Raw genomic sequence first — 27,687 nt, 5'->3', positions numbered from 1 at the left:
GGCCAGCAGCTGAAAGGCTGCCTTGTCTTCCTCCTCTTCCTCTTCCTCTCATGCAAAGTTATTCATGCAAATGTCTGTTTGTCACCTTCTGGATCCGTTTCCATGGAGACCATCAACAGGCTTGGTTCAGAACCTGAAGCTTCAGAGGTCAGAGGTCAGGAGAACAACTCGGTCATCAGCTTCTTTTACATTCATGGACTTTGAGTTTAAACGGGTCAGAAATGTTTGAAATCTTGTTAAAGTTCTGGTCCAGTTCAGCCGCTGATCCAAAAGAACCAGATTAAAGACGGAAAGTTTTCCCACCAGACGAGAAAAGAATCTGAATGAAAAACCATTTGATCAAACTCATTATCAATGATCAATATCTGTGATTGACTGGAAGGACAACATGGAGGAGGCGGCACCATCATGCTGTGGGCTGCAGGTCCATTCAGGTTTCTGCTGCAGATGAAGAAGAGCTTCATCAACACAGAGGAAGGTTCTGGACGGGTCCAGCTGGAACCGAACCGGGAGTGTCCAGTCCAGAACCTTCTGAAGCTGAAAGTGAATCTTTCCAACTTTTGGCTGATTGTTTTTCTCCGCTTCCGGTTCTACAGGTGAACTTCAACATGCGGGCCAGTAAGACTTTAAAACCAGAACCAGTGGGACCAGCAGAGCCCAGTAGAACATTTATTTTGAAAGCTGCGGGTCAGCCGCAGCTGTGCGCCTCTGCTTTGCATAGATAGCGTCCTCTCTTCCGGAGCGACTGCCTTCATGATCCACTCAACTTTTACTTCCTCGTCGCGCCGCGGATAGAGGAACTGACCGCCCTGCGGCGGCCCGCTAATCCTCCCGCTTCGTTTCGCAGCGTCGGAACCATGACCCGATAGCGGAGCGGCGGACCGACCCGACACCGACCGGAGCAAGGTAGGACCGCCCGGCAGCTTCTGGCTGCAGGTGCAGCGGCGGCCGCAGCTTCAGCCGCCGCTGCTGGTGCGTTCAGGGTCTCAGCCAGAACCAGGAAGAAAGCGGCGGAGCTTAACCTTCTAGCGTGAGACCCATCGAGCCATCTCTGGGGGGGACGCGGGGGGCCGCGGGGAGCACCGGGGGGCCGCGGGGAGCCGCGGGGGGCCGCGGGGAGCCACGGGGGGGTCGCGGGGAGCCACGGGGGGGCCGCGGGGAGCACCGGGGGGCCGCGGGGCTCCCCGCTCCGCTGAAAAGGACGGAAAACTGGAGACGTTTCTCAGGGTTTTCTATCCAGTTTTATTAATAATTAGTTTATTTCTTCAGAGAAAATATCCAGAAGAGCTGAAATGACCTGGATGAGAAAAGTATTCAGTCTTTGGTGAACTTTGACCCCCTGCTGAATGTATTCAGACACTTTGCAGGGTTTAGCAGCAACGACCAGTGGCATGGCAATCAGAGCAGCATCCTGACTTTGACTAGGCCACTCTAACCCTTTCATGTTGTTTAGAAGTTTGGCCTACTTCATGCTGCTGGGCCGTTTGGACCGAACCGGGCCGGGACTCAGTGGTTCAAACAGAAATGATTGACCTCATTTTAAATTCATCACTTATTGATCTATTGGTTATTGTGGCGGCCGAGGCTGCAGCCGTCGTGTTCGAGTTCCAATCTGGGGTCAGAGGTCAGTGGCGGTTCTGTTTGGGTCCGGTCGGTTCCAGCCAACAGAACTGGGATCATGATGAAGATCAGATCTGAGCTCGACTCGTCAGGCTAAACACTCAGTTATTGATCGGCTGATCGATTCTTCAGCTGATCAGATTCTGACCGGATCAGAACCGCTCAGGAACCACAGAGAGCCTGAACCAGAGAGCGGCCTGGTTGCTAGGCAACGCTCTGCCTGTACCTGCAGCTCTTCCTCACCTGTTCAGTGAAGCTGCTGCTGGGTTACTGGGAGCTAACTGGACCAGAGGGGGGAAAGAGAGATCGTTCCTGGTATTAAAGTATTCAGACCAGGGGTGTGAATACTTTCTGGTGGCAGTGGAGGTGGTTCTGATCCAGAGCTGTACTGTGGTTCTGGACGGGTCGGAGTTCTGGTGGCGTGCCGCCGCCAGAATGAAGAAATGAATTAGCGGGCCTGTCCCTTTAAGGAGGGGTTGAATATTAACCTGGACCGGTCGTAATTTACCCGGCAACACTCTGCAGGTGGCTCTGACCCGGGTCGGTTCCAGCAGAAACTTCTGGGTCTCATCCCGACAAAAGCAGAAAAACCAGGAAGAGAACACGATTCAGACCGATCGATCGGGTCCAATAAACCCGATCGGGCCTCAAATGAACCCTGATCAGGTTTTTTTAGTTTATTGTCTCTAGTGGCTTTAATTTGAATCGTCAGGAAAGGTAGAAATGAGAGAGGGGGCAAAGGTCACCAGGCCGGGATCCAACCATGTGCAGCGCCTCACGGTCCCGATGAACCTGATCAGGTCACCGATAATAATCCGGCATCATGCGTTCATCATAGTATGAACACATGAATGTGGGGTTATTAAAGCGCTGAGGGAAAAGCTGCAGCCGGTTAAATATTAAAGTCATTTATATCCGACTTCTCTCATTTGCATTTCGTAACCATGGCGACAGAAGAAACCTGCTGATGGGACGACTTATTGATTTGCTGAGCTGTGAGGTGGAAGGAAATCACTCTGACACACTGAAACATGGCGGTGGCAGCATCATGCCGGATGGGGCTAAATCAGGACAAACCTGGAGGAAAACCAGTTAGAGATGAACTGAACCTGGAGCTTCCCCGTCTCCATGGCAACGCCCCTGAACCTGCAGCACATCCTGATGCTGTGGAGCATCTCGGACCCGCAGCGTCCTGCTGCGTTCCCCCGAAGACGATGACGTCACCGTGACGTCACGGCCGGAGTGACACACGCCGCCCGGACGCAGCAGAACACCGGATACATTTTTCCGTTTTCGAGCAAAAGTAGACGTTGCTAGCTATCATGGACCAGAGCGTCCGTCAGTTTGGTTCCTCTGGTAAGGCTCACACCCAGCATCTGCTACGTAAGAACTCCGTCTCCCGTTAGCCTGTTAGCACATTAGCATGCTAGTTCTTTTCAGACGAGCCTGAAGCGAATGGAAAAAGTTTTTTATGAAATTGAGAAAAAAACTCTGAACTTTGCTGTTTCAATCAGCCTTTTCCTAATGCGACGCGTCAGATGTCGGTAAAATCTACACACACACACACACACACACACACACACACACACACACACACACACACACACAGACAGACAGACAGACAGACAGACAGACAGACAGACACACACACACAGACACACACACACACACACACACACACACAGACACACACACAGACACACACACACACACAGACACACACACACACACACACACACACACACACACACACACACACACAGACAGACAGACACACACACACAGACACACACACACACATACACACACACACACACACAGGAAGCATCAGGAGTAACACAGCTTTACGCGCCACAGAGGGAGAATCCACTTCCTGTTTCCTGACGGATCGACAGGAAGCAGGAAGTGGAGGCTGCACGTTTCCTCGTTTTCTCCTTGCCGATTGGCTGACACCAGGTCCTAGCAGAACCTTTCTGGTCCGAACCCGGTTCTGTTCTCTTCTCCAACCTGAGTTCTGCTGCCGCTTCAGTTGCTGAGAAATCTGTAATAACTAGAAAAAAACTCATTGGCATTAAATAGATCCTCCGTCTTCCTGGTCTTATTTACTCCTTTTTCATAGACATTTCTGGAAAAGCACTAATAATCCCTGTGGTGGGTTTTCCAGGAGGTCAGAGGTGAAGCGGTTGTTGGACAGAAGCTGCTGGTGAGTCGGATCAGCAGAGGAAGTAGCCGCTGGTTACACAACGCTGCCGTTTCTGGCTGTCGGCCGGCAGCTGAACACTAATCGCTCTGTTACACGTTGACGCCGCTCTGCTTCCTGAAATTATGGAAATGCTTCAAGCGATTCTGAAGAACTTTACTGTTTGAAAGGGAAGTAGGCGTCTGAAGCGGGTTTATTTCTGCAGATCCGCCCAAAGCGACTGGACTGCAGCTTTGCTTCTGCTACATGTTCTCAGGAAACAGGAAGTTTAAAATCATAGAGTAAGAAAATAAATGGAACAAATTCAAATAGTTTGTCTTTAGATGTCAAACAAACAGAACTGTGAGATCTGCAATAGAAATGATGTTCAGCTCACATGAGAGCTGATTCTGTCCAGGAGGATCTTTTACCTGTGACTGGGAGTGATGGTGGGTCCAACTGGTTCCTCTGGGGATGAATAAACTGTTTCACATGAAAACCAGAAAGGAGAAAACATGATTCATCCTGTGAAATGAAGCAGTGAAGGAAGCAAACTCAAGATGAAATATTCCAGGATCTGACCAGCTGCTTCCTCTTTACCTTCATTATTTAAAACCAGCTCATCAACTGGGGTTACTGGGAGCTTACTGGTCCTCTTTAATGAGCTGCTGCTGGCTCTCTTTACACCTGAAGGTTTTACTGTGGGAACGCGAACAAAACCGCAGATTTATGACGCAATAAAAACTCAACAAACTGCTAAACATTTACCACACAAGACGTCCAACATGTCCATCATGTCCAAACGTCCATCAGGTCCATGAAGCTGGACTGGAAGCTCCCCAGAGACCCCCAGCCTTCATCCAGGTCCCTCACCGCCCCATCAAAGCATTTCTAGGCTACTTTTCACTGAATATTGTTTTATTATTAATATTACTATCACTGCTGTTGATGATTTTCATGGTTGTTTCTGGAGTTATCGTCAAACATAATTTAACAGAGAACAAAAAAGCCATGAGAATAAAAGTTATTTTCACAGGCGTCTGAAAAATGCAGTGAATGGATAATAACAGCAGCCAATCAGAGTGGATCAATATTCTTATTCTGCCATTTTCTAGTTAAGTTTTTCACAAAATGATAAAAGATGTTCAACATGCCAGTTTAAACTCTGATCTATTAGCAACCGACTGAGCTGCAGCATTAAAACATGGATAGAACTGTAACTACATTAATCATAGCTCTTCTTCTCTTCAGTGTTTCTGGTGGTGCAGCTCTGTGCTGCCTTCAGGAGAATGGGACATCAGAGCATCATCCATAAAACTTCATGTGGCATTTATTGTTCAAACCAGAGCTTTCAGTGGAAAAACTAAAGTTCCTTTTAATACAAATATGAGACAGAAACATGGATTATATCTTTATATTGATCTATTGATTTATATCAGTGACGTGCGGTGAGGTTCATGGCTGGTGAGGCTCTGACTTATGACGTAGACACCGTCCATGTGATGGACCTTCGGAAATGTCGCGCATGCGTACAACACTGTGGGCAAAAAGACTAAATCATTTACATTCATCCATAGCTGCGTTAACTCAGTGAAACTTATAAATGTAGGTATTAATTTGGTGCTATGATCCACAGCAAAGTGATCTGTTATCGCCACGCTACGCAGACTCGTTGCCATAGCAACTGACAACAATGCCACTTCCTGTTTTAGGATTTAACACCAAAAAACATTCAAGAATTTTGCACACAGATCAGAACATTCAGTTTGTTGTTGTACGTTTTAGACCTAATGTTTTATTAATAAATAATTGCTGTGGTAGATTAGCTACCGCTGCTACTTTACTGAATTATTTAAACATTAACTGTAGCCCACAAAACGCATTTAATTAAAAAACTAAACAAAAACATCTTATTGCTGTCTTACCTTCACGCATCAATGAAATCCATGCGCCGCTAATTCTGTATAAAATATCCGTTCATCCAAAGCCAAGTCTATCCTCCATGTCTTTTCTACTCCGTCTGAGAATCAAACTGTCTGGAAGTAAAACCTTCAGCTCCGGTGTTGAAACGTTCAGCTCCGGTGTTTGTCTAACTTTAGTTATCATCTCCTGCTTCAGTTGAAACTTTAGAAAACTGTACAAGTGTAGAAATGTAGTCGTTCATGTTGAAGAAAACAAATATATCGCTGTACTTTATTTACTGTGTGGCTAGCTCCATGGCTAGCTCACCGTGTCTTACTCTGCAGTTGTGCTGTCACAGTATCTGGGATCATGAGCGCCCCCAGCGGTGAGGCAAGAGAACTGCCTGCCTCACCTCCAGTCTGTTCTCTGCTGTTTCTGATCGCTCCTCCCCACACAAAACACGACACACACAGTTAGTGACAAAAAACACTGTACATTAAATACATAAACTAGATTATGGAGAATCAGTCCATACATTCAATGTTTCTTAGCCATTTTATTGCCGGCGTACCGACAGGACGAACATGCTGTCATAATGGTTAGCCAGAGGTTGAGCAATCCCAGGTGAGGCTCAGCTGCTGCTGCCTCACCTGCTTCACTTCTGAGCATTTGAATGGGAAAATGCGACAATCCATCGATTTTGAAGAAAAACTAATCAGAATTGGTTAAGCTAAGTAAAAAATAGATACTTTATAGTACAAACCACAGGGTGAAAATAACAATATAAATGATTTTATTACTATTCCATGATGACAGGTGAGGCAACCGCACGTCACTGATTTATAGATTAATCCGTCGCTCCGTTCAATGTCCCGGTTCTCCCGTTTCAGAGTTTTGCACAAAGTGCGCATCGTCTTTTGTTTTACCCCATAAGCGCGTATCGATGGAGAAAAGCAGACCGACGTAAACCTTGTAGCTCGTTATTCTGATGATTAAAATTCAAAAGTGCTACCGATTCATACCAGATCACGATCTCTACCGAGGAATCAGCCATGGAGGGATTTCTTTATTTAACTGGGTTCATTTCTCAGAGGGACACAGTGAGTGTAACCCTAACCCATCGGGATTTTAGTCATTTATAAGAGAGATTTTCTGCTGGAAGCGGCAGCATCCAGACGGACATGAAACACTTTTTAATACAAGTTGCTGCTTTGACATGATCACAGAACTGACAAAACATGTAGAAAACCCTCAATAAAACATAAAATATTAGAAAATCAGAGAGAAGTGAATCACAGGGTGTAACGCTGAACTGATGCGGTGAAGCTACCAGTAGCAGGAGCTGCGCCAAAAGCTACAAACACTGAAGAAGAAGAAGAAGAAGAAGAAGAAGAAGAAGAGGAGTTGCCATGGATACAGTTGTAGCCAAGCATGTTTTAATGTTACACAATACATTTTGCCAAGTTGCTCAGTCTAAACTGGTGTTGTGGATTTAAGGTGTAAAGTTGACCTTTGACCAAACGCCCCCCAAAGGCATCCCAGCGCCCCCCTTTGGTAAATATTTCCGCCAGCGCCCCCTGCAGTCCTCTGAACGCCCCCCGGGGGGCGGTACCGCCCAGGTTGAGAACCGCTAGTCTAGAAGCAGCTCACTAGATGATTCATCAATAATCAATGATGGTGATGATGAAGCTGAGCTCACTACTGGGTTAGAGCGTGATGATGATGATGGTATCGATGATGATGACGGTCATATTGGTGATGAAGCTCAGCGCCTCCTTCCTGTCCAGCTGCAGCCATGGCCCGTTCCGGCTCGCAGGGCGAGATGACGGAGTACAGGAAGATCGTGATCAAGCGGGACCTGGAGATGGGCGTGGTCATGACGGTGTTCCGGCAGAAGGCGGAGCGGCTCACCGTGCAGGTCATCATGGAGACTCGGCAGGTGGCGTGGACGCGCACCGCGGATAAAACTGACGGAGTCCGTGAGTATACGGCCGTGACTCATCCACAGAGACGAACCCAGAACCAGCAGAGGCTTCAGGGAGAAAATCACTGAAATGAACCTAAAAACTTTAAATATAAAGAGCTGAACTCAGGTACGCGCCAACTATAACGGCAAAAACCGAGTTGCATTGAGGTCCTTCATGACAAACTGCTGGTGGAGGCTCAGAAACCTGCAGCCTGCATGAGGAGCGTCCAGCTGGACGGACCTCATCAGGTCAGTCCAGCTGGACGGACCTCATCAGGTCAGGTGTTTCTGCCTCATCCAAACCCGACCCGATTTCAGAGTGGACGCTTTCCAGCACCATCAGAGCTTCGGTCCGGTTCCGATCCGGTCCTCCCTCCTTCAGAGGCCGCTCATGTTGAAGGTTACGGACTTCGGCGAAGTGCATTACCCACAATTCATTGCTGCACGTGACGTTTATGGCAGTTTTGTTTTTCCGTGTTTGTAGAAAATTTCAGGAAAATATCTTGACAATTAGTAAAGTTTGAGTTGATAAACTGAGCAGTTAGTCAAACTAACTGAGGAAACAAAATGTGACAAACAGTAAGATATTAACATATTGGTATAAAGATTGGGCTTTTGTGATGTTGCAACGTTTAAGCACTAAAATAAAATCATCTCACTTTAAAAACGGAGATGACTTTTAGAAAGCAGTATTTGAGAATAAAACTTCGCCAGAGGATTAAATATATAATTTAACTCTTCATCCTGTTAGAAGGCCAAATTTGATGACATTGAAACTCTGTGAGACTGACTGCTACTGGAGATTCTTCCTTCCCACGACTCGGATGTGATGGTTATAAACTGAACTGAGGTCAGCTCTGGGTAAATCACCATGGTAACAGCTCTGGTCGCCCCTCCAGCCGCTGGTTTCCCGTCTGACATCAGGACGTTGTGTCCAGTAAGGTCCGGTAAAGTCTGACCCGTTGGTTCTGTTCCAGTGGACCTGTCTGAGATCAGGGAAGTCCGTCCAGGGAGGAACTCCAAAGACTTTGAGCGCTTCAAAGACGGGAAGGACAAACACAACGACAACACCTGCTTCACCATCTTCTACGGCTCCCAGTTCGTCCTCAACACCCTCAGCCTGGGAGGTGAGCGCTGCCTTTCTACTCGCTGATCGGGTCAGAGTTCTGCTGAACTGGGTCGGTACCGAACGCCGCTCTGTTTGTCCTGTCAGCTGGGGACAAACTGATTTCATTCTGGCTGCCAAACACATTGAAAAACTAAGTACACCCTTTCAGTCCTGATTTTTGTTCCTTTTAATTTTGGACAGTTATGTAAAGTTTGTTTTTTCAACCAGAGCAGCTAATTAGCATCTGGAAGCTCAAAGAATCCATGAACTTTGACCCCAAATCCCATCCATCATAACCATGAAGGATCATATCCCCAACTCCAGCGTCTTCCTGACCATACGACCAGACAGATGTAAAAACAGCAGCAAAAGCAAAGGAGGTGGATTAGCAGAGCTGCTAACAGCTGCTGATGTCATCATGTTGCTCTGGAGCATCGGTGCTAACATGCTGACATGCTAAGAGCAGCAGTCTTCAGCTTTGGTGCAACACTGACTGCTACTGGAGCTCCTTCCTGCCTCAGCCAGACTTTCCTCCTTCCAAACGTCGGTCAAAGAGGGTGTACTTAGTTTCCCATTGTGTTTGATTTAATACTTCCTGTTGTGTGTTTCCAACGCTGACAGTGAAATTGAGCTATTTGCAGAACAGATGGCCTCGATCGCAGCCTGATGCATGAAGCCTTTCATGCGGGGTGTACTTTCTTTTTACCGTGGCAGTGACTCATTAATGCATGACATCTATGGCTGCTCATCAAAAACAAGTGAAGCAGGAAGTGAACAGCGCTGCCCCTGGTGGACATTTGAATACATTTCCATAAATCATTTGCATATTTCTTTGATCCCTGATGGGACGTTGTGATGCGTTTCCTGTTTTGGGAGCGATGAGGTTGTGATGCGTTTCCTGTTTTGGGAGCGATGAGGTTGTGATGCGTTTCCTGTTTTGGGAGCGATGAGGTTGTGATGCGTTTCCTGTTTTGGGAGCGATGAGGTTGTGATGCGTTTCCTGTTTTGGGAGCGATGAGGTTGTGATGCGTTTCCTGTTTTGGGAGCGATGAGGTTGTGATGCGTTTCCTGTTGTTGGCTGAATAACCGGACTAACGGCTTCGCTCGTGTTTGCAGCGGATTCGGTGGACGAGGCTCAGAAATGGCTGACTGGGCTGGAGCTGCTGAGAGAGGAGACGCTGGCGGCGCCGACCCCGGTTCTGATCGAGAGGTAGGCCCGGTTCTGATCCGCTCAGGGCTTCCCCTGCTGCTGCTTCATCACGCCTGTCTGCTCTCCCTCCAGCTGGCTCAGGAAGCAGATGTATTCTGTCAACCAGACCAAGAAAAACAGGTAGGACCCCACTTCACCCTTTAACTAGACCAGAACCCTGAAGGTCCAAACTCAACCTGCTGGTTCTACCGGGGCGTTTTGACAAACCAACACCAAGCAGAACAGAAGGAAAAACACTCGATGTTAAGCAACAAAAGAGCTGAAAAGTGCGGCATGCACTTATATTAATGTTCAAGAAAACTCAACATAAAAGGTTCTTTATCTGTTTTATATGTGCAGGTCTGGGCAGCGACCCAGCAGGGGGCGCTAACCCACCTTATCACGAGCAGCAATCATTTATTCATTCGTTGAAAACGTCACGTTCCCAAATAAATAATTAGCTCCATAAATATTTAGTGTCCAAGATAACTGTCTTGCTCCCAACGTTAGCTCAGAGCTAAATATTTAGCTAATATGTAAATTCACTGTGGATCTGGAGCAGCACCAGCAGAACCTCTCAGAACCATACAGTGGTTCTGTTCTGACCCGGTTCTGTCTCTGCAGCCTCTCTGTGAAGGAGCTGAAGGCGCTTCTGCCGCTGCTGAACTACAAGGTTCCCGGCTCTCGCGCTCTGAAGGACAAGCTGCAGGTTTGATGGTTCTGAACTATATCTGAGGCTGAAAACGGGTCTCTGAGCCGAGCCGAGCCGAAGCGGTCCAGACGGAGGGCGTCGGGTCGCAGCGCTGAAAGCTTCTCTGCTCTGCTGTTGCAGGAAGTGGGAGTGAAGAAGGACCGCCTGGACTTTGAGCAGTTTCATAAGTTTTATAACCTGATGATGTTCGAGCAGAACGAGGTGAGGCTCGGCGCCACCGACGCCTGATGGCGGCAGCGCAGACGTTAATCACTCTCTTCCTTCTGCGTTCAGGTCCTGGACGAGTTCAAACGGGAAGCCTGCTCCTTCATCCTGGGGTGAGCAGTCCGCTCTGCAGCGCCACCTGCTGCTCATCGCTGCTCTAACCGGGTTTCCTTCTCCAACCGCAGGAACACGGACAAACCGGACGCTTCAGCCGTGCTGCTGCATGATTTCCAACGATTCCTCATTTATGACCAGAAGGTGAGACTCAGCAGCAAAAACACACCTGGAATCAGGAAGAAGTGATGAACCAAAAATGAAAAATATTCCATGTTTGAATCATTATACACAAACTTAATGAGGCTGAATGTGTCAATAAGGGCTTCACGCAACAGCAGAGCGTCACTGATTTATACAAACCTACAAAAAATAGATCTTTTATTCCTGAGGCTTTATATTTGGTGCCGTTTGCTTTATCAGTTGAACACATTTCAATATTTAGCTCCAAAATGAATATTCCACTAGCAAGCTAGCTCAATATTTAGCTAGCTCGTAGCTAACTATTTAGATTGGAGCTAAGTAGTTAGCAGCTGGTCAGAAGCATTTCTGCAGTCAGAGGGTTAGAAACCGGGTCAGAGCCGATGTTCCTCAGAGGGAAACGTCTCTGCTGGACGTGCCTGGTTCTGATTCTGTTCATTTCTGGTTCTGCTTTAGGAACCGTGGGCCAACGATCTGAACCAGGTCAGGGAGCTGATGACCATCTTCATCGATGACACCATGAGAAAAACTAACGACCCTGAGTTTACCGTCAGCGAGGTGTTTGACCCGTTTCTCCAGAACGTCGGCCCGTTTGGACCTCAGACCCATGAAGACTGAATGTTTCCTCTCCCGTCTCTCCACCTTCAGTTCCTGAGTTTCCTGTTTTCCAAGGAAAACTCAATTTGGGATGAAAAGTTCTCTGACATCAACAACCTGGACATGAACAACCCGCTGTCCCACTACTGGATCAGCTCCTCACACAACACGTGAGTTCACCTGAGCGCCAGGTAGACGGCGGGAAGGGGCTCTGGGTCCGACAGAACCGGACCAACTGACTCGGAGTCGGGTCTGCTGTAGTGATGCTGCGGGCCTCACCGTCTCTGTTATGAACGTCAGCCTACCGAACGCTGATGATTGTTGCTTCCTTTCCATTTTTCTGAACTGACTGCTATTGGTTGATGCTCAGAGCCAGGTGTGCATGATGCGCTGCGATCTGTTGCAGGTACCTGACAGGTGACCAGCTCCTCAGCGAGTCGTCCACCGAGGCGTACGTCCGCTGCCTCCGCTGGGGCTGCCGCTGCGTCGAATGTGAATACCGCGATTCAGGAGTTCTTCAGGTGTGTTGGTGCGCCTCGGGCAGCAGGTGACCCACGTGTGTTTGGTTCACAGTGGACTGCTGGGAAGGTCCAGGAGAACCGATCATCTACCACGGCTGGACCAGAACCACTAAGATCAAGTTCGAGGATGTGGTGAAAGCCATAAACGACCACGCCTTCGTCGCCTCAGAGTGAGAATCTAACGATCTGAGCCTTGAGGAGGGCGGAGCCAAACACCTGACCTTCCTCTGCTCCTCAGCTTCCCGCTCATCCTGTCCATCGAGGAGCACTGCCCCATCGAGCAGCAGCGCCAGATGGCGCGCATATTCAAGGACGTCTTGGGAGACAAGCTGCTGGCCGAGCCGGTGGAGCAGCTGGCCGAGCAGCTGCCCTCGCCCACGCAGCTGAGGGGCAAGATCATCCTGAAGGTAGGGGGCGGAGCCATCCGCGGGACCGCAGAGCTGGGGCGGGGCCAATGGACCATGGACGGAGCGCCATCAGGAAAATCAGCACTCTGCTCTCGCTCTCCCTCTCGCAGCACAAGAAGGTGAACATGGAGGGTGGAACCACAGCCAAGGACGTCAGGAAGGGGCAGAAGCAGGGAGACCTGGACATCTGGGACCCGGTGAACCAGGTAGGGCCCCCTGCTGGGACGCTTCAGATGCTCCGCCGATCCATCAATCAATCAATCAATCAAGTTTATTAGAACAACACATTTCAGCAGCTTTACGTCATAAAAATAAAATTCCATAAAAAACATCATCCAGTCACTAATGGAGAAACCAATAAACATTTTCAGGAAACCATCGTTAAAATCACAGCAGCATCAGATTAGCTGCATCAGATTAGCAGCATCAGATTAGCAGCTTCAGATTAGCTGCATCAGATTATAGGTTCAGATTAGCAGCATCAGATTAGCAGCATCAGATTAGCAGCATCAGATTAGCTGCATCAGATTAGCTGCATCAGATTAGCAGCTTCAGATTAGCTGCATCAGATTATAGGTTCAGATTAGCAGCATCAGATTAGCAGCATCAGATTAGCAGCATCAGATTAGCAGCATCAGATTAGCTGCATCAGATTAGCAGCATCAGATTAGCAGCATCAGATTAGCAGCATCAGATTAGCATCTTCAGATTAGCAGCATCAGATTAGCAGCATCAGATTAGCATCTTCAGATTAGCAGCATCAGATTAGCTGGATGAAGTTTCGTTTTCTTTCCAACAGACCTTTTCCTCAATTCTTCTCTTCAATTGTTTTTGTGCAAACAGCAGAAACATAAATAACAGGATTTCTCTGCAAAGCCTCAGTTTCTGCTTGGTGTGAAATGTGAATGTTTTCCTCAGCGCTGGAACCGCCACTACTGTGTGATCTCTGACGACAAGCTGTACTACGCAGAGGAGCGCGAGGAGGAAGACGAAGATCCCCGGAAGGTAAACGGCCGATTCCGGCTGATGAGACGCATCGACGGAGGAAGGTTCATCACGTAGAAACAGAAAAATGTCCAAACGGTTCTTCACAGCTTTTATTCCAAAGCTCCTTCGGCTCCATAGGCTGCAGTTTGTAAAGTTACTCAGTCAGAAACTAACAGCAATAATTTGATATTTAGCTTTTAAAATAGGGGTTAATTTCCTGAAGTTGTATTTTCATCACATTGTTCATTAATGTCAGCTTCAAACTAAGTATTTAGTTTAAAGCTGAATATTCATTTAGCAAACTAAATATTTAGGTTCAACTAAACATTTAGTTTAGTTGATAAACTAAACATTTAGCAGCTAAATGAATATTTAGTTTGGTGAAAATAAAACTTTAATTAAAGAACCCCATGTTTACCAACGGCAGCCATGCAGCTCCTTTTCTGATTTAGTGCAACTAAAACTCTTTTAGTCCTTTTCTCTGGTGGCCACTGAACGATTTCCAGAGATATCTGTGTTTGTTGGTGGTTTGGTTTGTCAGTACCAGGACCTGCACTGTTCGGAGCCCTGGTTCCACGGCCGCATCCCGGAGGGCCGGCTGATGGCGGAGCGCCTGATCCACGACTACTGCGCAGAAACCGGGGGACAGGACGGCACCTTCCTGGTCCGACAGAGCGACAGATACGTCACCGACTTCACCCTCTCCTTCTGGTACGGCCGCCGTCTGATCCGTTACTCGCTGCTGCGCTTTCCTCCGTAACGACGCGCTGGCCGTGTGTCCGCAGGCGCACCGGCAGAGTGCAGCACTGCCGGATCCGCTCCAGCACAGAGGGAGGCCACACCTACTTCTTCCTGACCCCCAACCTGCACTTCCCCAGCGTCTACTCTCTGATCGAGCACTACCGGGAAAACCCGCTGCGTTGCCAGGACTTCGAGCTGCGCCTCACCGAGGCCGTGCCCAAGCCGGACCCTCACCTGCAGGAGCGGTTCGTCCAGCGGCGCCGCAGCTTTCACATGAGATCACATCGTTTTCACAAACTGCAGCTTTTACATTGAACAGCTCCAAGTAAACAGACTGACGCCTCGTCCACACGCAGCCGGCTCCTGCTCAAAACAAACATCTTTAAAATCGTTCACACCGGGCCGCTTTCAGAAACCTTATCATCCACATGAACAAATCCGCCCTCAGTGTTGTTTTAAACATGCCAACCTATAGGGGGCAGTGTAGCACAAACCTGCCAATCAGAATCCTTCAAAACAACCAGCACTTCCTGTTGGGAATCAAACATGGTGCCAGGAGGATCATCTGCAGGTTCAACTACGTCCATGCAGCATATTAGGATATAAAGTTGATAACCCTCAGTATAAAACCGACTGGCTTTGAATCAAGTCAGAATGTGGGAATATTGGCTGGAATATCATGAACACACAGTTTTCTCAAATCTCCACTTTGGGTGGAGTTTTCATAAATAATAGCTTTAGTGAAATGAAACGTCAAAACGTATAAATATGTATTTCCCCAAACCTCAGGAAACAGGATCTGCTCTGGATTTGATGTTTCTGGTGCCTGGAGCCCCACAAACACAGAAATGACTCGGCTCCTCAGTCTGATGGATTAACTGAATTGGATACATTAGATTTTTAATATAATTTAAAATGTTCAATTATATTCTAATTTTCATGAGAAACATTTTTATAAAACAGCATTATTACAAAGATTTCTAAAATAAAACGTATTTAGAACAATATTAAAACTTTGTCTCAATATTGACCATTATTAGAACCTGATTGGTATTTCTATGATCCGAGAGCGAAATCTGATTCCGTTTAGTCCCAGTTGGCCCAGTTTGAGGTGTGGCTGCTTGCTCTGGTTTTAGTGAACCTCGGAGGTTTAAACAAAGATCCAGCTGGGAGCTCAACAACATCTGCCTGTAAACAGGAGTTGGTTCATGTTTGCAGCAACAGGTGGGGGAGGGGTCCAAATCGGTGGTTCACAGTATGTTTGTTAACATAATAGCCAGCAGCAACGTTCTTCAGCATAAAACAGAACGATCTGTTATGAACGATCACAGCAGCAGGAAGTCAGACATTTGTCTTGCGTGGAGTTTGAACGTCTCCATGGTAACCGAGGTGAATTATTCCAGGAAAACGAGGCAGCGTTTGAAACATTCCTTATTTCTGGGAAGGGTCTGAACCAGAAACCAGATCTGCGTTCTGTCTCTTTAAGACCTTCAGCCAGCATCAGTCCTGTCCCACGTCTCTGTGGAAAGGTTTTCAGCAGTAACAGTGAGTGGAGCGGTGACAGCTGGTTCTGTGCTCCGCAGATGGTTCTACAGCAACCTGAGCAGAGGCCAAGCGGAGGATTACCTGCTCAGGATCCCCAGAGACGGAGCATTCCTGATCCGACAGAGGGAAGGAGAACCAGACTCCTTCGCCATTACCTTCAGGTACAACTACCAACCTGAACTACGTTTTCATCCTGTGAGCCTGGCCCAGATGCCTCCAGTCGCTCTGAGAGCAGGTAGAGGTCCGGCCCGTCAGCGGTCCAGAGAGCCTCTCCTCTCCGACTCCTGTCACAGCTTCAGTATTATTTGAACTTTAGAGATTTAAACACCTTGCTGCTGCGGCTAACGGATATCTGCAGCTACAAAAGGAGGAGAAACGTTTTAAAAGACCAAATCAGAGGGCATGTATCAAGTCGGCCCTCTGGTTCAGACTCTCACTGTTCTCCGTCCCGCAGAGGCAATGGGAAGGTGAAGCACTGCCGGATCCAGAAGGAGGGCAGCGTCTACCTGCTGGGAACCACCACGGAGTTCGAGTCTCTGGTGGAGCTGGTGAACTACTTCAAGAAGAAGCCTCTGTATCGCAAGATCAAGCTGCGTTACCCAGTGACGCCGGAGCTGGTGGAGCACTTCAGCACAGTGAGTTTCTGGGCGAGTGAGAGCGGAGCGCTTCAGGAACTGTGAATGCTAACAGGTTCTTCTGGCTCGCTCACAGAACGAGAACTGCTCTTCCATATACATGGAGACGTACGTGAAGCCCAATGAGATTGAGCCGTTGCAGGTGCGTAAACGCCTTTTCTGATTTTTCTCTGTGGCTTTTCAATGCAGCGGTTGATGAATCAGCTTTTGTGTTTCAGCCCCAGAATACAGTCCGGGCTTTGTACAGCTACCAGGCCAAGCAATCCGACGAGCTGAGCTTCACTAAAGGAGCACTGATTCATAACGTATCCAAGGAAGTGGACGGATGGTGAGCTCCAACCTCCCCACCAGGGCCCTGTGATCCGTCCGGTTCAGTCAGCAGTTCAGTCACGCTGCTCTCGTTCCTCCAGGTGGAAAGGCGACTACGGAGGGCGACTGCAGCTCTTCTTCCCTGCCAACTACGTGGAGGAAGTGTCCAACTCGGCACAGACTGACACCAAACCTCAGGTCAGACAAGTGCTATGTTGCAGTGCCATATCGCGATGGCCTCTAAGGCACCATGTCGTCGTCGCCTCTAAGGCGCCATATTGCCGTGGCCTCTGAGGCGCCATGTCGTCGTCGCCTCTGAGGCGCCATATTGCCGTGGCCTCTGAGGCGCCATGTCGTCGTCGCCTCTGAGGCGCCATGTCACCGTCGCCTCTGAGGCGCCATGTCGTCGTCGCCTCTGAGGCGCCATATTGCCGTGGCCTCTGAGGCGCCATGTCACCGTCGCCTCCGAGGCGCCATGTCGCGGTGGCCTCTGAGGCGTCATGTGGCCGTGGCCTCTGAGGCGCCATGTTGCCGTCGTCTCTGAGGCGCCGTGGCCTTTGAGGCGCCATGTGGCCGTTGCCTCTGATTTGTTGCCATGTCCATAATCACTGAACACGTTGTGATGTGACCCACAGGAGATGGAAGACAACCCTCTGGGGGAACTCTGTAAGGGAATTGTGGAGATCTCCATGTACAACATCCAGAACAGTAAGTGACCTTTGACTTTGTTTAGCTTCTGATGAAACGTGAAGGCAGAAGGATCCACATGGAGTTCAGTCAGAAGGTCATCCGCTCAGTGAATAAGATCGACTTTATTGAGTTGAATGTTTTGGTGACCTTCGCCTAATAACGGTAGGCAAAGTATTCATGCGCTCTGACGGAGGCGAGCTTCCTGTCCAGCAGGTCAGCAGTCTGTCCGTCTGTCTGTCTGCAGTGAAGAATGGTAAATACGGGAAGTCGCATGTCCTGACGCTGCAGCACAAGGAGCAGGACAGCGTGCAGTTCGACCTGTCCGCCGGGTCGCTGGAGGAGCTGTTCGAGTGGTACCAGGTGGCCTGGGACGTGACCCAGAGGGAGATGAGCAAGCAGTACCACCGGGAGCAGGAGGTGAGGATATCGCCATGAATCGGGCTGCAGACGCTGAGGACTCTCCAGCTGCAGCAACAACTGCTGCAGTTCTTCCTTCACACGGCCAGAACTTCACCAGAACAGAAAACAAAGCACTAGGGAAACTCTTCATCTCTCATCTCTCATGGTCACCGCGTCATCGCACGCTGTGACCAAAGTCTGCTATTTGGTGATGTGACGTTCAAGAACGACCCGATTCTTCTGAACGTTTCTTTATAAAGATAGATAGGACTGGAGACTCACTGATAGCCATTCTTTATTTCTGCTATGCTCTGCGCACACTGCAGTAGCTATTATTGTTCAATTTTTTAAAAATATACATATTTAATCATCAAGTAAATGAACAGAGCGCATGCTCATTGCTCTTTGATCATTTTGGTCACCTGGTTTCATGCAGGAGGAGACAGAGCGACAACAGTAACGGTTCTCCTGATTGGTTGCTGGTCGCTCCTCAGTGTTCATAGTTTATGTTGCTTACTGTTAGTGCATTGTTGCCATAGTTACTGTGTTTAATGGAGCAGACAGTGGTGGTTTCTGGCATCGGCCATATGAGCAACCATCCAGGGCGTTATCTTCTTAGGGGCGACATGAGTTGATAATTACACCTTATTTCAGCTCTACGTATTTAATATTTAGTTGTTTTTGTGGATCTTTCAGATCAATTTGAGAAGCAATTTTGATCATGTTTCACATTTTATTGAGTCATGTAGCGCGGCGCCGGTCTTGGTCTTGACTACAGCACTATAATGAGGATTAGGATTCTTACACGAATCGGCTTGTTTGGTTCAACTCTACAAAGTCCTGGTATTCACAAAATGATACAAAGACTAAGAAGCACAACGATAAAAGCTTCTGGGTCCGTCATCCAGTCCAGAACCAAACCGATGCCAGCAGGCTTCCTACAATTATTTAGTCTGCAGATGCTGAAACCTGAGAGCGAAATGGTTTAGGGGTGTTTAGACAGGAAGTTTGTGCCAAACCTTTAGTTTCATTTGTGAAGATGAAAGTGAAAAAGACAAATAATAAAAATAAAGCAGATTTTATTGACACATTTAGACTGAAACAGAAAATCATGAGAGGAAGAAAGTTTGTTGTTTCCGTGAGAAAGTCTCAGACTAGAGCTGCAAACAGTGGTGGTGTGATGGCGTGACTGTACAAACAGGAAGTGGTTGTTCTTTCTGTCCAAACTCAGATGAAACAACAGGAGGAAGTGGAAAAGAAAGCGGAGGTTGCCATGGAGATGTCTGATCTGGTGGTCTACTGCCAGCCTCGCAGCAAGGAGAAAGACCGCTTCGGTAAGCGCGCCCTTTGCATCAGCTGGACGGGTCGCAGATCCAAACGGGTCGCAGAACCAACAGCGTCACAGAACCAAACGGGTCGCAGATCCAAACGGGTCACAGAACCAAACGGGTCGCAGATCCAAACGGGTCACAGAACCAAACGGGTCACAGAACCAACAGCGTAACAGAACCAAACGGGTCACAGAACCAACAGCGTAACAGAACCAAACGGGTCACAGAACCAACAGCGTAACAGAACCAAACGGGTCACAGAACCAACAGCATCACAGAACCAAACGGGTCACAGAACCAACAGCGTAACAGAACCAACAGCGTAACAGAACCAAACGGGTCACAGAACCAAACGCTCCAGATGGTGTCGCTCCCTCCGCACGGAGCTGCTGCGCTCTGATGCCTTACCAAGGTGAGAAACCAACAGGATGTGATCAACGGGAAACAAAGTGGCGGCCAGACAACTTCCTGACTGCTGCGACTCCAAACCTCAAAGTGTCAGCAGAGGCTCATAGTGGAAAATATACAAATAGCTGCTAGGCCAGTGTTTCTCAACCTTTTTCGGGGCAGCGCCCCCCAGCCTTTATCCAGGTCCCCCACCGCCCCCCACCAAAGAATTTGTAGGCTACTTGAACTGACAATTATTTTATTATTAATGTTACTATCACTATTGTAGATGTTTTGAATCGGCGCACCGATTATGTTTTCCCGTACACTTCAGCACCTTACGCTCCTTCACCTCGCGCACATAACGGGGTAAATGTAGCGAGTTTTGCCCTAAACGTATCGGCGTCTGGAGGAGGGGGGCGGGGGGGCGAGCGTATGTTTCTACTCTCCTTCATGGGGGGGGCGATTTATGTTTTCACATCCACCTGAATAATGTGTAGTTGCGGCCCTACCCATGGCACTTCAACAATATTATTTTACCTTTTATCTAGAAATAGTGTCTGTTTATTCTTGCCATACAGTCTCTGTATTAATTATTGCTCTAAAGGTCTTGCCATACCAGTTTATTCCTCTGTATTTACTTTAGTTTCTTAGTTTATTCTTGCATTTTGTTCTTCATTCATTTCCATTTAGTTTCCTTTGATTAGTTTTATCCTCTCGGTTTATTGCTATGTCCACTTTAGTTTCTGTCCTGTTGCTACATTTATTTTATCGTTTATTGACCATCAGTAATCTTCACTCATCACCTGCTGCTCCGCCTAATCATCATGTGTTTCACATCATGTGTTCATTTTTCACTGTTCAGCGTCGAATTCTCTGTTTTTCTGGGGTACCGCCCACGTTGAGAACCGCTATGAGCATTTTCCTGCTGTTCAACGGGTCAGCTTCCTCTGACCTCCTATGACCCTCTGACCTTCTGACCCCTCTCTCTCTGCAGACAGCTACAGCTATAAGGAGGTTCGCTCTTTCATGGAAAACAAGATTCCAGGGAAGAGCCGCACCAAGGACTTCCTGTGCTACAACCGCAAAGCTCTGAGTCGGATCTACCCCAAAAACCAACGGGTGGAGTCCTCCAACTTTGACCCCTACCCACTGTGGGCAGTGGGCTGCCATATGGTGGCGCTCAACTACCAGACCGCAGGTATGGAACCAGGCAGGCGACCCTCGGGTCAGCCGAGTTGTCTCCATGGGGACGGATCCTAGAGGAGGAGAATGGATCTGTTCTAGGGTCGGATGTAGGGGTCAGAGGGGTCAGGGTAGTAAAGTCATAAAGCATCTCCAGAGAACGATGACTGGACCTGATTTTATTTTTCTGTCGGGTGAAGCTGTAGATGATCTACAGCTTTTTGTGTTTTCAGCTTCAGATCAGTTCAGAGACCTGCAGGCCGACTTTCTCAGACAAGCTTCATTCTTGTGTTTGACCGTGAAGCTGATTGTTGTCTTGCCAGATAAATGCACCCAGCTGAACAGCGCCCTCTTCAGCCTGAACGGGAACAGCGGCTACGTGCTGCAGCCTGAGATGATGCGCTCCGACGGCTACGACCCGCATCAGGAGAAGAAGAAAGTCAAGTACAGCATCAGAGTCAAGGTAGCGTTCACCTGGATCCTAATTGGTTCCAGTCGGATGGTCAGTGGATCCTGATTGGTTGTTTTGTCCCCCAGGTGATTGCTGCCAGACACCTGCCCAAGCCGGGCCGCAGCATTGTCAGCCCGTTCGTGGAGGTGGAGCTGTGCGGACACTCAGAGGACAAGTTCAAGACCATCGTCTACCGTGAGTCTGACGCGCTGCGAGACCGAGGCGGCGGTCTGCTGCGCGTCTCTAACCTGTCCGCTGGCTGCAGGTGACAATGGCCTGAACCCGGTATGGAAAGCGCCGGCGGAGCCGGTGGAGTTCAGTGTGTTCGAGCCGGAGCTCAGCTTTCTGCGCTTCGTGGTCAACGAGGAGGACATGTTCTCCGACCCCAACTTCCTGGCCCAGGCCACATTTCCTGTCAAAGGCATCCGCTCAGGTGGGACCTCAGCATGATGGCTGCATGGTAGCTGCACAGCTGCATGGTGGCTGCACGGCTGCATGGTGGCTGCAGGGTGGCTGCATGGTGGCTGCATGGTGGCTGCACAGCTGCATGGTGGCTGCACAGCTGCATGGTGGCTGCATAGCTGCATGGTGGCTGCATGGTGGCTGCACAGCTGCATGGTGGCTGCACGGCTGCATGGTGGCTGCATGGTGGCTGCATGGTAGCTGCACAGCTGCATGGTGGCTGCACAGCTGCATGGTGGCTGCACAGCTGCATGGTGGCTGCATGGTGGCTGCATGATGGCTGCATGGTAGCTGCACAGCTGCATGGTGGCTGCACAGCTGCATGGTGGCTGCACAGCTGCATGGTGGCTGCATGGTGGCTGCACAGCTGCATGGTGGCTGCACGGCTGCATGGTGGCTGCACAGCTGCATGGTGGCTGCACGGCTGCATGGTGGCTGCACGGCTGCATGGTGGCTGCACGGCTGCATGGTGGCTGCACGGCTGCATGGTGGCTGCACGGCTGCATGGTGGCATTCGGGGTGTGCAACTGGACAGTGTGCCAAGTATATTTATAGAACTTCACTAACTATTGGAGTCCAAATGAGAGCAGGAGTAATAAATCCCATGTAGCACAAATACATACTGACAAGCTTGTAGAAAACATTTCACTGTATGTCAACCATTATAACAAAAAACAGTGAAATAACGTAAAAACCATTTTCTTACTCCAGTGTTACATATTTCTGCGACTGGTTTTAAGTTTTTCTTTCCTTGTATGAACACGCTGGTTAGCATTAGCTTCATTTCAGGTTGCAAAAACTCACCGGAGAAAATCACAGCAGAAACTGATTTAACGGCAGCAGGTCGCTTTTCTTCTCTTCTATCCACAATGACCAGAATTCATCAGTATTTATCAAATAACTCGCTTTTCTTTTTCTTTTTTCTCGGTATGAATAGTTTAGCACAAGGTGCTACAGTCAGAAACGGTTTCTTCTTCTGCTGTTATGTTTTGTTTCTCTGGAGTCTAAACCACAGAGTGTAAATCACACGCCACCTACTGGCGGTTTCTGGTAGCAAAAGAAACCCTGAATTAAAAAAGAAACAGATTTTCTGGTGCAGTAGAAACAAGAAATATGAAACATTAACAATAACGTTACACACACACACACACACAGACACACACACACACACACACAGACACACACACACACAGACACACACACACACATACTCACACACACACACACACACAGAAAAACTAGTTTGGTTTTTATTTGTTTCAGCGAAACAAAAATTATTTCATCTAAATTCACTTTGATGTTAAACTTTAAAAACGAATCAACACAATTAGAAAACATGAAGTTCTACTGATTCCCACAATTATTAGTGATCGTGTATTGATCGGTTTACTGATCGTGTATTGATCGGTTTACTGATCGTGTATTGATCGGTTTATTGATCGTGTATTGATCGGTTTACTGATCGTGTATTGATCGGTTTACTGATCGTGTATTGATCGGTTTATTGATCGTGTATTGATCGGTTTATTGATCGTGTATTGATCGGTTTACTGATTATATATTGATCGTGTATTGATCATATATTGATCGGTTTATTGATCGTGTATTGATCGGTTTATTGATCGTGTATTGATTGGTTTACTGATCGTGTATTGATCATATATTGATCGGTTTACTGATCGTGTATTGATCGTGTATTGATCGGTTTATTGATCGGTGTATTGATCGTGTATTGATTGGTTTATTGATCGTGTATTGATCATATATTGATCGTGTATTGATCGGTGTGTGTTTCCGTTCCTCTCAGGCTATCGCTCCGTCCCGCTGAAGAACGGCTACAATGAGAACCTGGATCTGGCCGCTCTGCTCGTCTACATCAGCGTCCAGCAGGCGGGGGTGAGTCGGTCAGTGAGTCTGCTCAGCCCGCAGCTCCCTGTGTAACCTTTGACCCTGTGACCGTCCAGAGAGCCGAGGAGGAGCTGTACTCGTCGTCCAGCCAGCTGAGGAAGAAGCAGGCGGAGCACAGCGAGCCCTTCCTGTACGACACGCACAGCAACCTGCAGCGCAGCGCGGCGCCGCACCAGCACGGCCAGCTGGTCCGCGAGTCCAGCCACAGGTACCTGGTCTCCATGGCAACCACTCATTTTTCAGTGATAGCTGCGAAAAAATGGAGAAATTTTATTTCAGGTGTGAGCTCAGACTGACAGCTGCGGGTCCCGTTGCTGTTTAGTGAACCTCAGGATTTCATCCAATAAGAGACCGGCTGGCCAAGTCCCTCCCCCTCCTTTATCATGCTTTGCTCTGATTGGTCAGCTGCAGACGGCAGAACTGACATCATCACTTTTCCTTTGAACTGACCCCGCAGACAGAAAAATGAATCATGATCATAATTTGGAAAAAGAGCCATAAATCAGGCCATTGTTCTTGTTATACCAGGTGCTGCCACAGGGGGGCGTGCAGCTCAAGAGAAGAAACGTTAAAGGGATCCGTGATTAGCTGCAATAATCGACTTTATTTGGTGTATTTTAAATGTACTGCAGATTATTTAGTTTTTATACATTTTAATAAAATATTATCACATTAACGTCGCCATGTCGTTCACGCTGAAATGTATTCTGGGTAAATGACGTGTAATACTTTTACATGCCATCCACAGCAGAATAATTATGTTAAGTCAGTGAAACAAACGGGGATCCCTCGTTTTTCGCGGGGTTGCGTTCCGAAAACAACCCGCTGTAAGTGAAATCAGCGAAGTTGTTACCTTTATTTATATTTTTACAGCTATTACAGAGCATAATTAAATACTCTACATGGAAACCAAAGAACAAAAGCTGCTTTCAGGTCAGCGGATGTTCATCAGTCACGTCATTGAAGCGTCTCTTCACAGCTGGATCTACGGCAGAGCGGCGGCCATCTTTTTTCAGCTGGCATTCAAAGTTTCAGTTTCCGTCTCCTGGATGCCAATCTGTATTATTAGCCAATCAGGACGCAGAACACGATGCACTGTGAAAAAAAACTGCACAAAGAAGTTATGGGTGTTACTGCCGGCGGCTAGCGGAAGTAACATCATTTCACTGTAATTTGTAGGATTTTTTGTTAATCTATATTCATGACAGGAGTCACGTCTCTCTTTTCGGTTATAATCCATTATTTAAACTTGTTCACGGACGCCGTCTGCTGTCAGAGCTGCTCAGTACAGAGGATGTAACTTAAGTTTTGTGACGGAGAGTTAGCATCGCTGCTAGCAGCTCGTTTCTCTGAACACAGGAGTAAAGAGAGAGAAGCTGGTCAGAGTCTGAACTGCCGTTTTGTGCCGACAGTATAAAACAGCAGAACTACACAATGTTAGCTTGGTGTGAAGGGAATTTTATTTTCTTTTGAATTTAAAAAATAATAACGCTTATGATCTGAGTATCATTATGATTAGGCCTGGAAATGTTATTTATGAGACAAAATAAAATATCTGGGTCCTTTTAGTCCATCAGAACCAGAACCTCGAGGTTCTCCGTTGCTGAGTGTCGCTGCAGATCAGCGGAGAAACAACCGCAGCTGCTGCGCTCCAGACCGTAATACGGAGAATCTCCCCACTGGACCAGAACCGAACCACATTTACCTGTTATTGGAGCAACTTGATGCCCTTGTGAAGCTCGGGGAGCTGCTGTGCTGTTCGTGGCTGTTCTCTGATCAGACCAGTTTAGTTTGTGGCTGCAGCAGCAGCAAGTTCCAGAGAACCCGCATCTGCACCTGAAGCAACCGAGTCAGTGAAGCAGCTACATGCTAGTGCGGGTAGCTACATATGCAAGTGCGACGGCCATTTCTTCAAGCCCCCCCCCAGGTTGGGGAAAGGTTGATCAGGCCCAGGTGAGGCTCAGCTGCTGCTGCCTCACCTGCTGCCCCATGGAGGCTGGGGCCCCATGGACAGTTAGGGCCCCATGGACAGTTAGGGCCCCCTGGGGCCCCATGGACAGTTAGGGCCCCATGGACAGTTAGGGCCCCATGGAGGCTGGGGCCCCATGGACGGTTAGGGTCCCATTGAGGCTGGGGCCCCATGGACAGTTAGGGCCCCATGGACAGTTAGGGCCCCCTGGGGCCCCATGGACAGTTAGGGCCCCATGGACAGTTAGGGCCCCCTGGGGCCCCATGGACAGTTAGGGCCCCATGGACAGTTAGGGCCCCATGGACAGTTAGGGCCCCCTGGGGCCCCATGGACAGTTAGGGCCCCATGGAGGCTGGGGCCCCATGGACAGTTAGGGCCCCCTGGGGCCCCATGGACAGTTAGGGCCCCATGGAGGCTGGGGCCCCATGGACAGTTAGGGCCCCCTGGGGCCCCATGGACGGTTAGGGCCCCATGGAGGCTGGATCCTTTTAAAGATTTTCTGTCCTGTGATTTTAAAGTGTTTTTAAAGCAGCAGATAAAACCTTCAGACTTTATTTCCTCTTTAACCCTTTAGGACATAAAATGATCAAAGTTTTACTGATATCAGATATTGATATAGTTTTATTGATATCAGATATTGATATAGTTTTATTGATATCAGATATTGATATAGTTTTATTGATATCAGGTCAGAATCACTTTTCACTGCAGCTTTAACTCTGATTCGTCTTCAGGTCAAAGGAGAAGAAGATAAACAACAGCAAGTTTTACACCTGAGGACTCACCTGTCCACCTGTCCCCCGTCCACCTGTCCCACGTCCACCTGTCCCCCTGTCCCCCCGTCCCCCTGTCCCACGTCCATCTGTCCCCCTGTCCCCCTGTCCTGATCTTCACGGTTTGATCTTGTCGACTGAACGGCAACAATCTGACGTTACCGACGGATAAATCCTATTTATTTAAGTCAAACCATTTTCTGGATCTGATATTTTCGCAGGTGTTAAATGTTACTGGTGTCTCAGACAGGAAGTGTAGAATAATTCTGCTTCCTGTTCTTGTGATGGTATTTATTTCTTCAATTTGCTGTTTTTTCTCCTTTAACGCCTGAAATCAGAAGAATTTAAGTGAAAATGTGTCAAGCAGGAAGTTTGGGTGTTAAATGCTGCAGATGTTGCTGAAGCTGTTTTCCTGTGTGACTTTATCCTCATAAATGATAAATAAATAAACTTGTGCTCATTTCACCATCGTCCCTCTTTATTTCATTCTGCTCCAGATGCATTCTGGGAAACTTTGGGGCTGAATCCTTTCAAGCTGAAAATGTGATCCAGTTTCAATCTGGATTATTTTGGCGGTTTTATGGATTATGTCCTGAAGTTAGAAAACATGAGAATATTCAGCTGACAGAAATAAAAATCAGCTTTTTATCAGTTCCTCTCGTCAGAGAAAGAAGTCATGTGACTCCTGGTAACTACAGCTCCTTCTAAAATATTAGCATATTGTGATAAAGTTCCTTATTTTCCATAATGAAATGATAAAATATATTTTAGATTCATTGCACAACAACTGAAATATTTCAGGTCTTTTATTGTTTTAATACTGATGATTTTTCAAACAGCTCATGAAAACCCAAAATCCATCTCAAAACATTAGCATATTTCATCCGACCAATAAAAGAAAAGTGTTTCAATATCTAAAAAGTCAAACTTCAAATAATTATGTTCAGTTATGCATCAATACTTGGCCTTCAGTGCGTCATGGAGCCCAGGATGCTTCGATGGCCTGAAGCTCATCCAGACTGTTGGGTCTCTCAGCTTCACAATATCCCCCAGATTCTCTATGGGGTTCAGGTCAGGAGAGTTGGCAGGCCAACAGTAGCACCATGGTGAGTATACCAGTGGCTCTGTGAGCAGGTGGTGCTGAAAAATGAAATCTTCATCTCCATAAAGCTTTTCAGCAGATGGAAGCATGAAGTGCTCCAAAACCTCCTGATAGTAGCTGCATTGACCTGCCCTTGATAAAACACAGTGGACC

General features: G+C 47.9%; 1 protein-coding gene across 2 annotated transcripts; it reads left to right on the top strand.

Annotated features, from left to right (window-relative positions):
* Positions 1-642: 642 nt before the first annotated feature.
* Positions 643-26,897, top strand: plcg2 (phospholipase C, gamma 2). 2 transcript variants are annotated; one of them, XM_081608466.1, is made up of 33 exons: positions 643-906; positions 7,489-7,680; positions 8,645-8,794; positions 9,892-9,985; positions 10,058-10,105; positions 10,589-10,673; positions 10,797-10,877; positions 10,950-10,993; positions 11,066-11,138; positions 11,592-11,693; positions 11,784-11,902; positions 12,139-12,224; positions 12,306-12,423; positions 12,492-12,660; positions 12,771-12,866; positions 13,579-13,665; positions 14,189-14,358; positions 14,433-14,633; positions 15,972-16,094; positions 16,388-16,568; positions 16,645-16,710; positions 16,787-16,896; positions 16,979-17,075; positions 17,513-17,585; positions 17,812-17,984; positions 19,198-19,300; positions 20,682-20,885; positions 21,193-21,332; positions 21,407-21,515; positions 21,586-21,753; positions 23,590-23,678; positions 23,747-23,898; positions 26,394-26,897. In XM_081608466.1, exons 2-33 carry the CDS (start codon positions 7,497-7,499, stop codon positions 26,434-26,436), a joined length of 3,738 nt encoding a protein of 1,245 aa, XP_081464592.1. In that variant the 5' UTR covers positions 643-906; positions 7,489-7,496; the 3' UTR covers positions 26,437-26,897. The 2 variants fall into 2 exon arrangements, with proteins under 2 accessions (XP_081464592.1, XP_081464591.1); XM_081608465.1 differs by lacking the exon at positions 643-906 and adding an exon at positions 2,928-2,976.
* Positions 26,898-27,687: the final 790 nt, after the last annotated feature.

The sequence above is a fragment of the Poecilia reticulata genome, chromosome 6 (assembly GCF_904066995.2).
Source record: "Poecilia reticulata chromosome 6, P_reticulata-male-v2, whole genome shotgun sequence".
Taxonomy (NCBI): Eukaryota; Metazoa; Chordata; class Actinopteri; order Cyprinodontiformes; family Poeciliidae; genus Poecilia; species Poecilia reticulata.
Note: the sequence above shows the minus strand (reverse complement) of the source record. Positions and strands in the feature narration are given on the sequence as shown.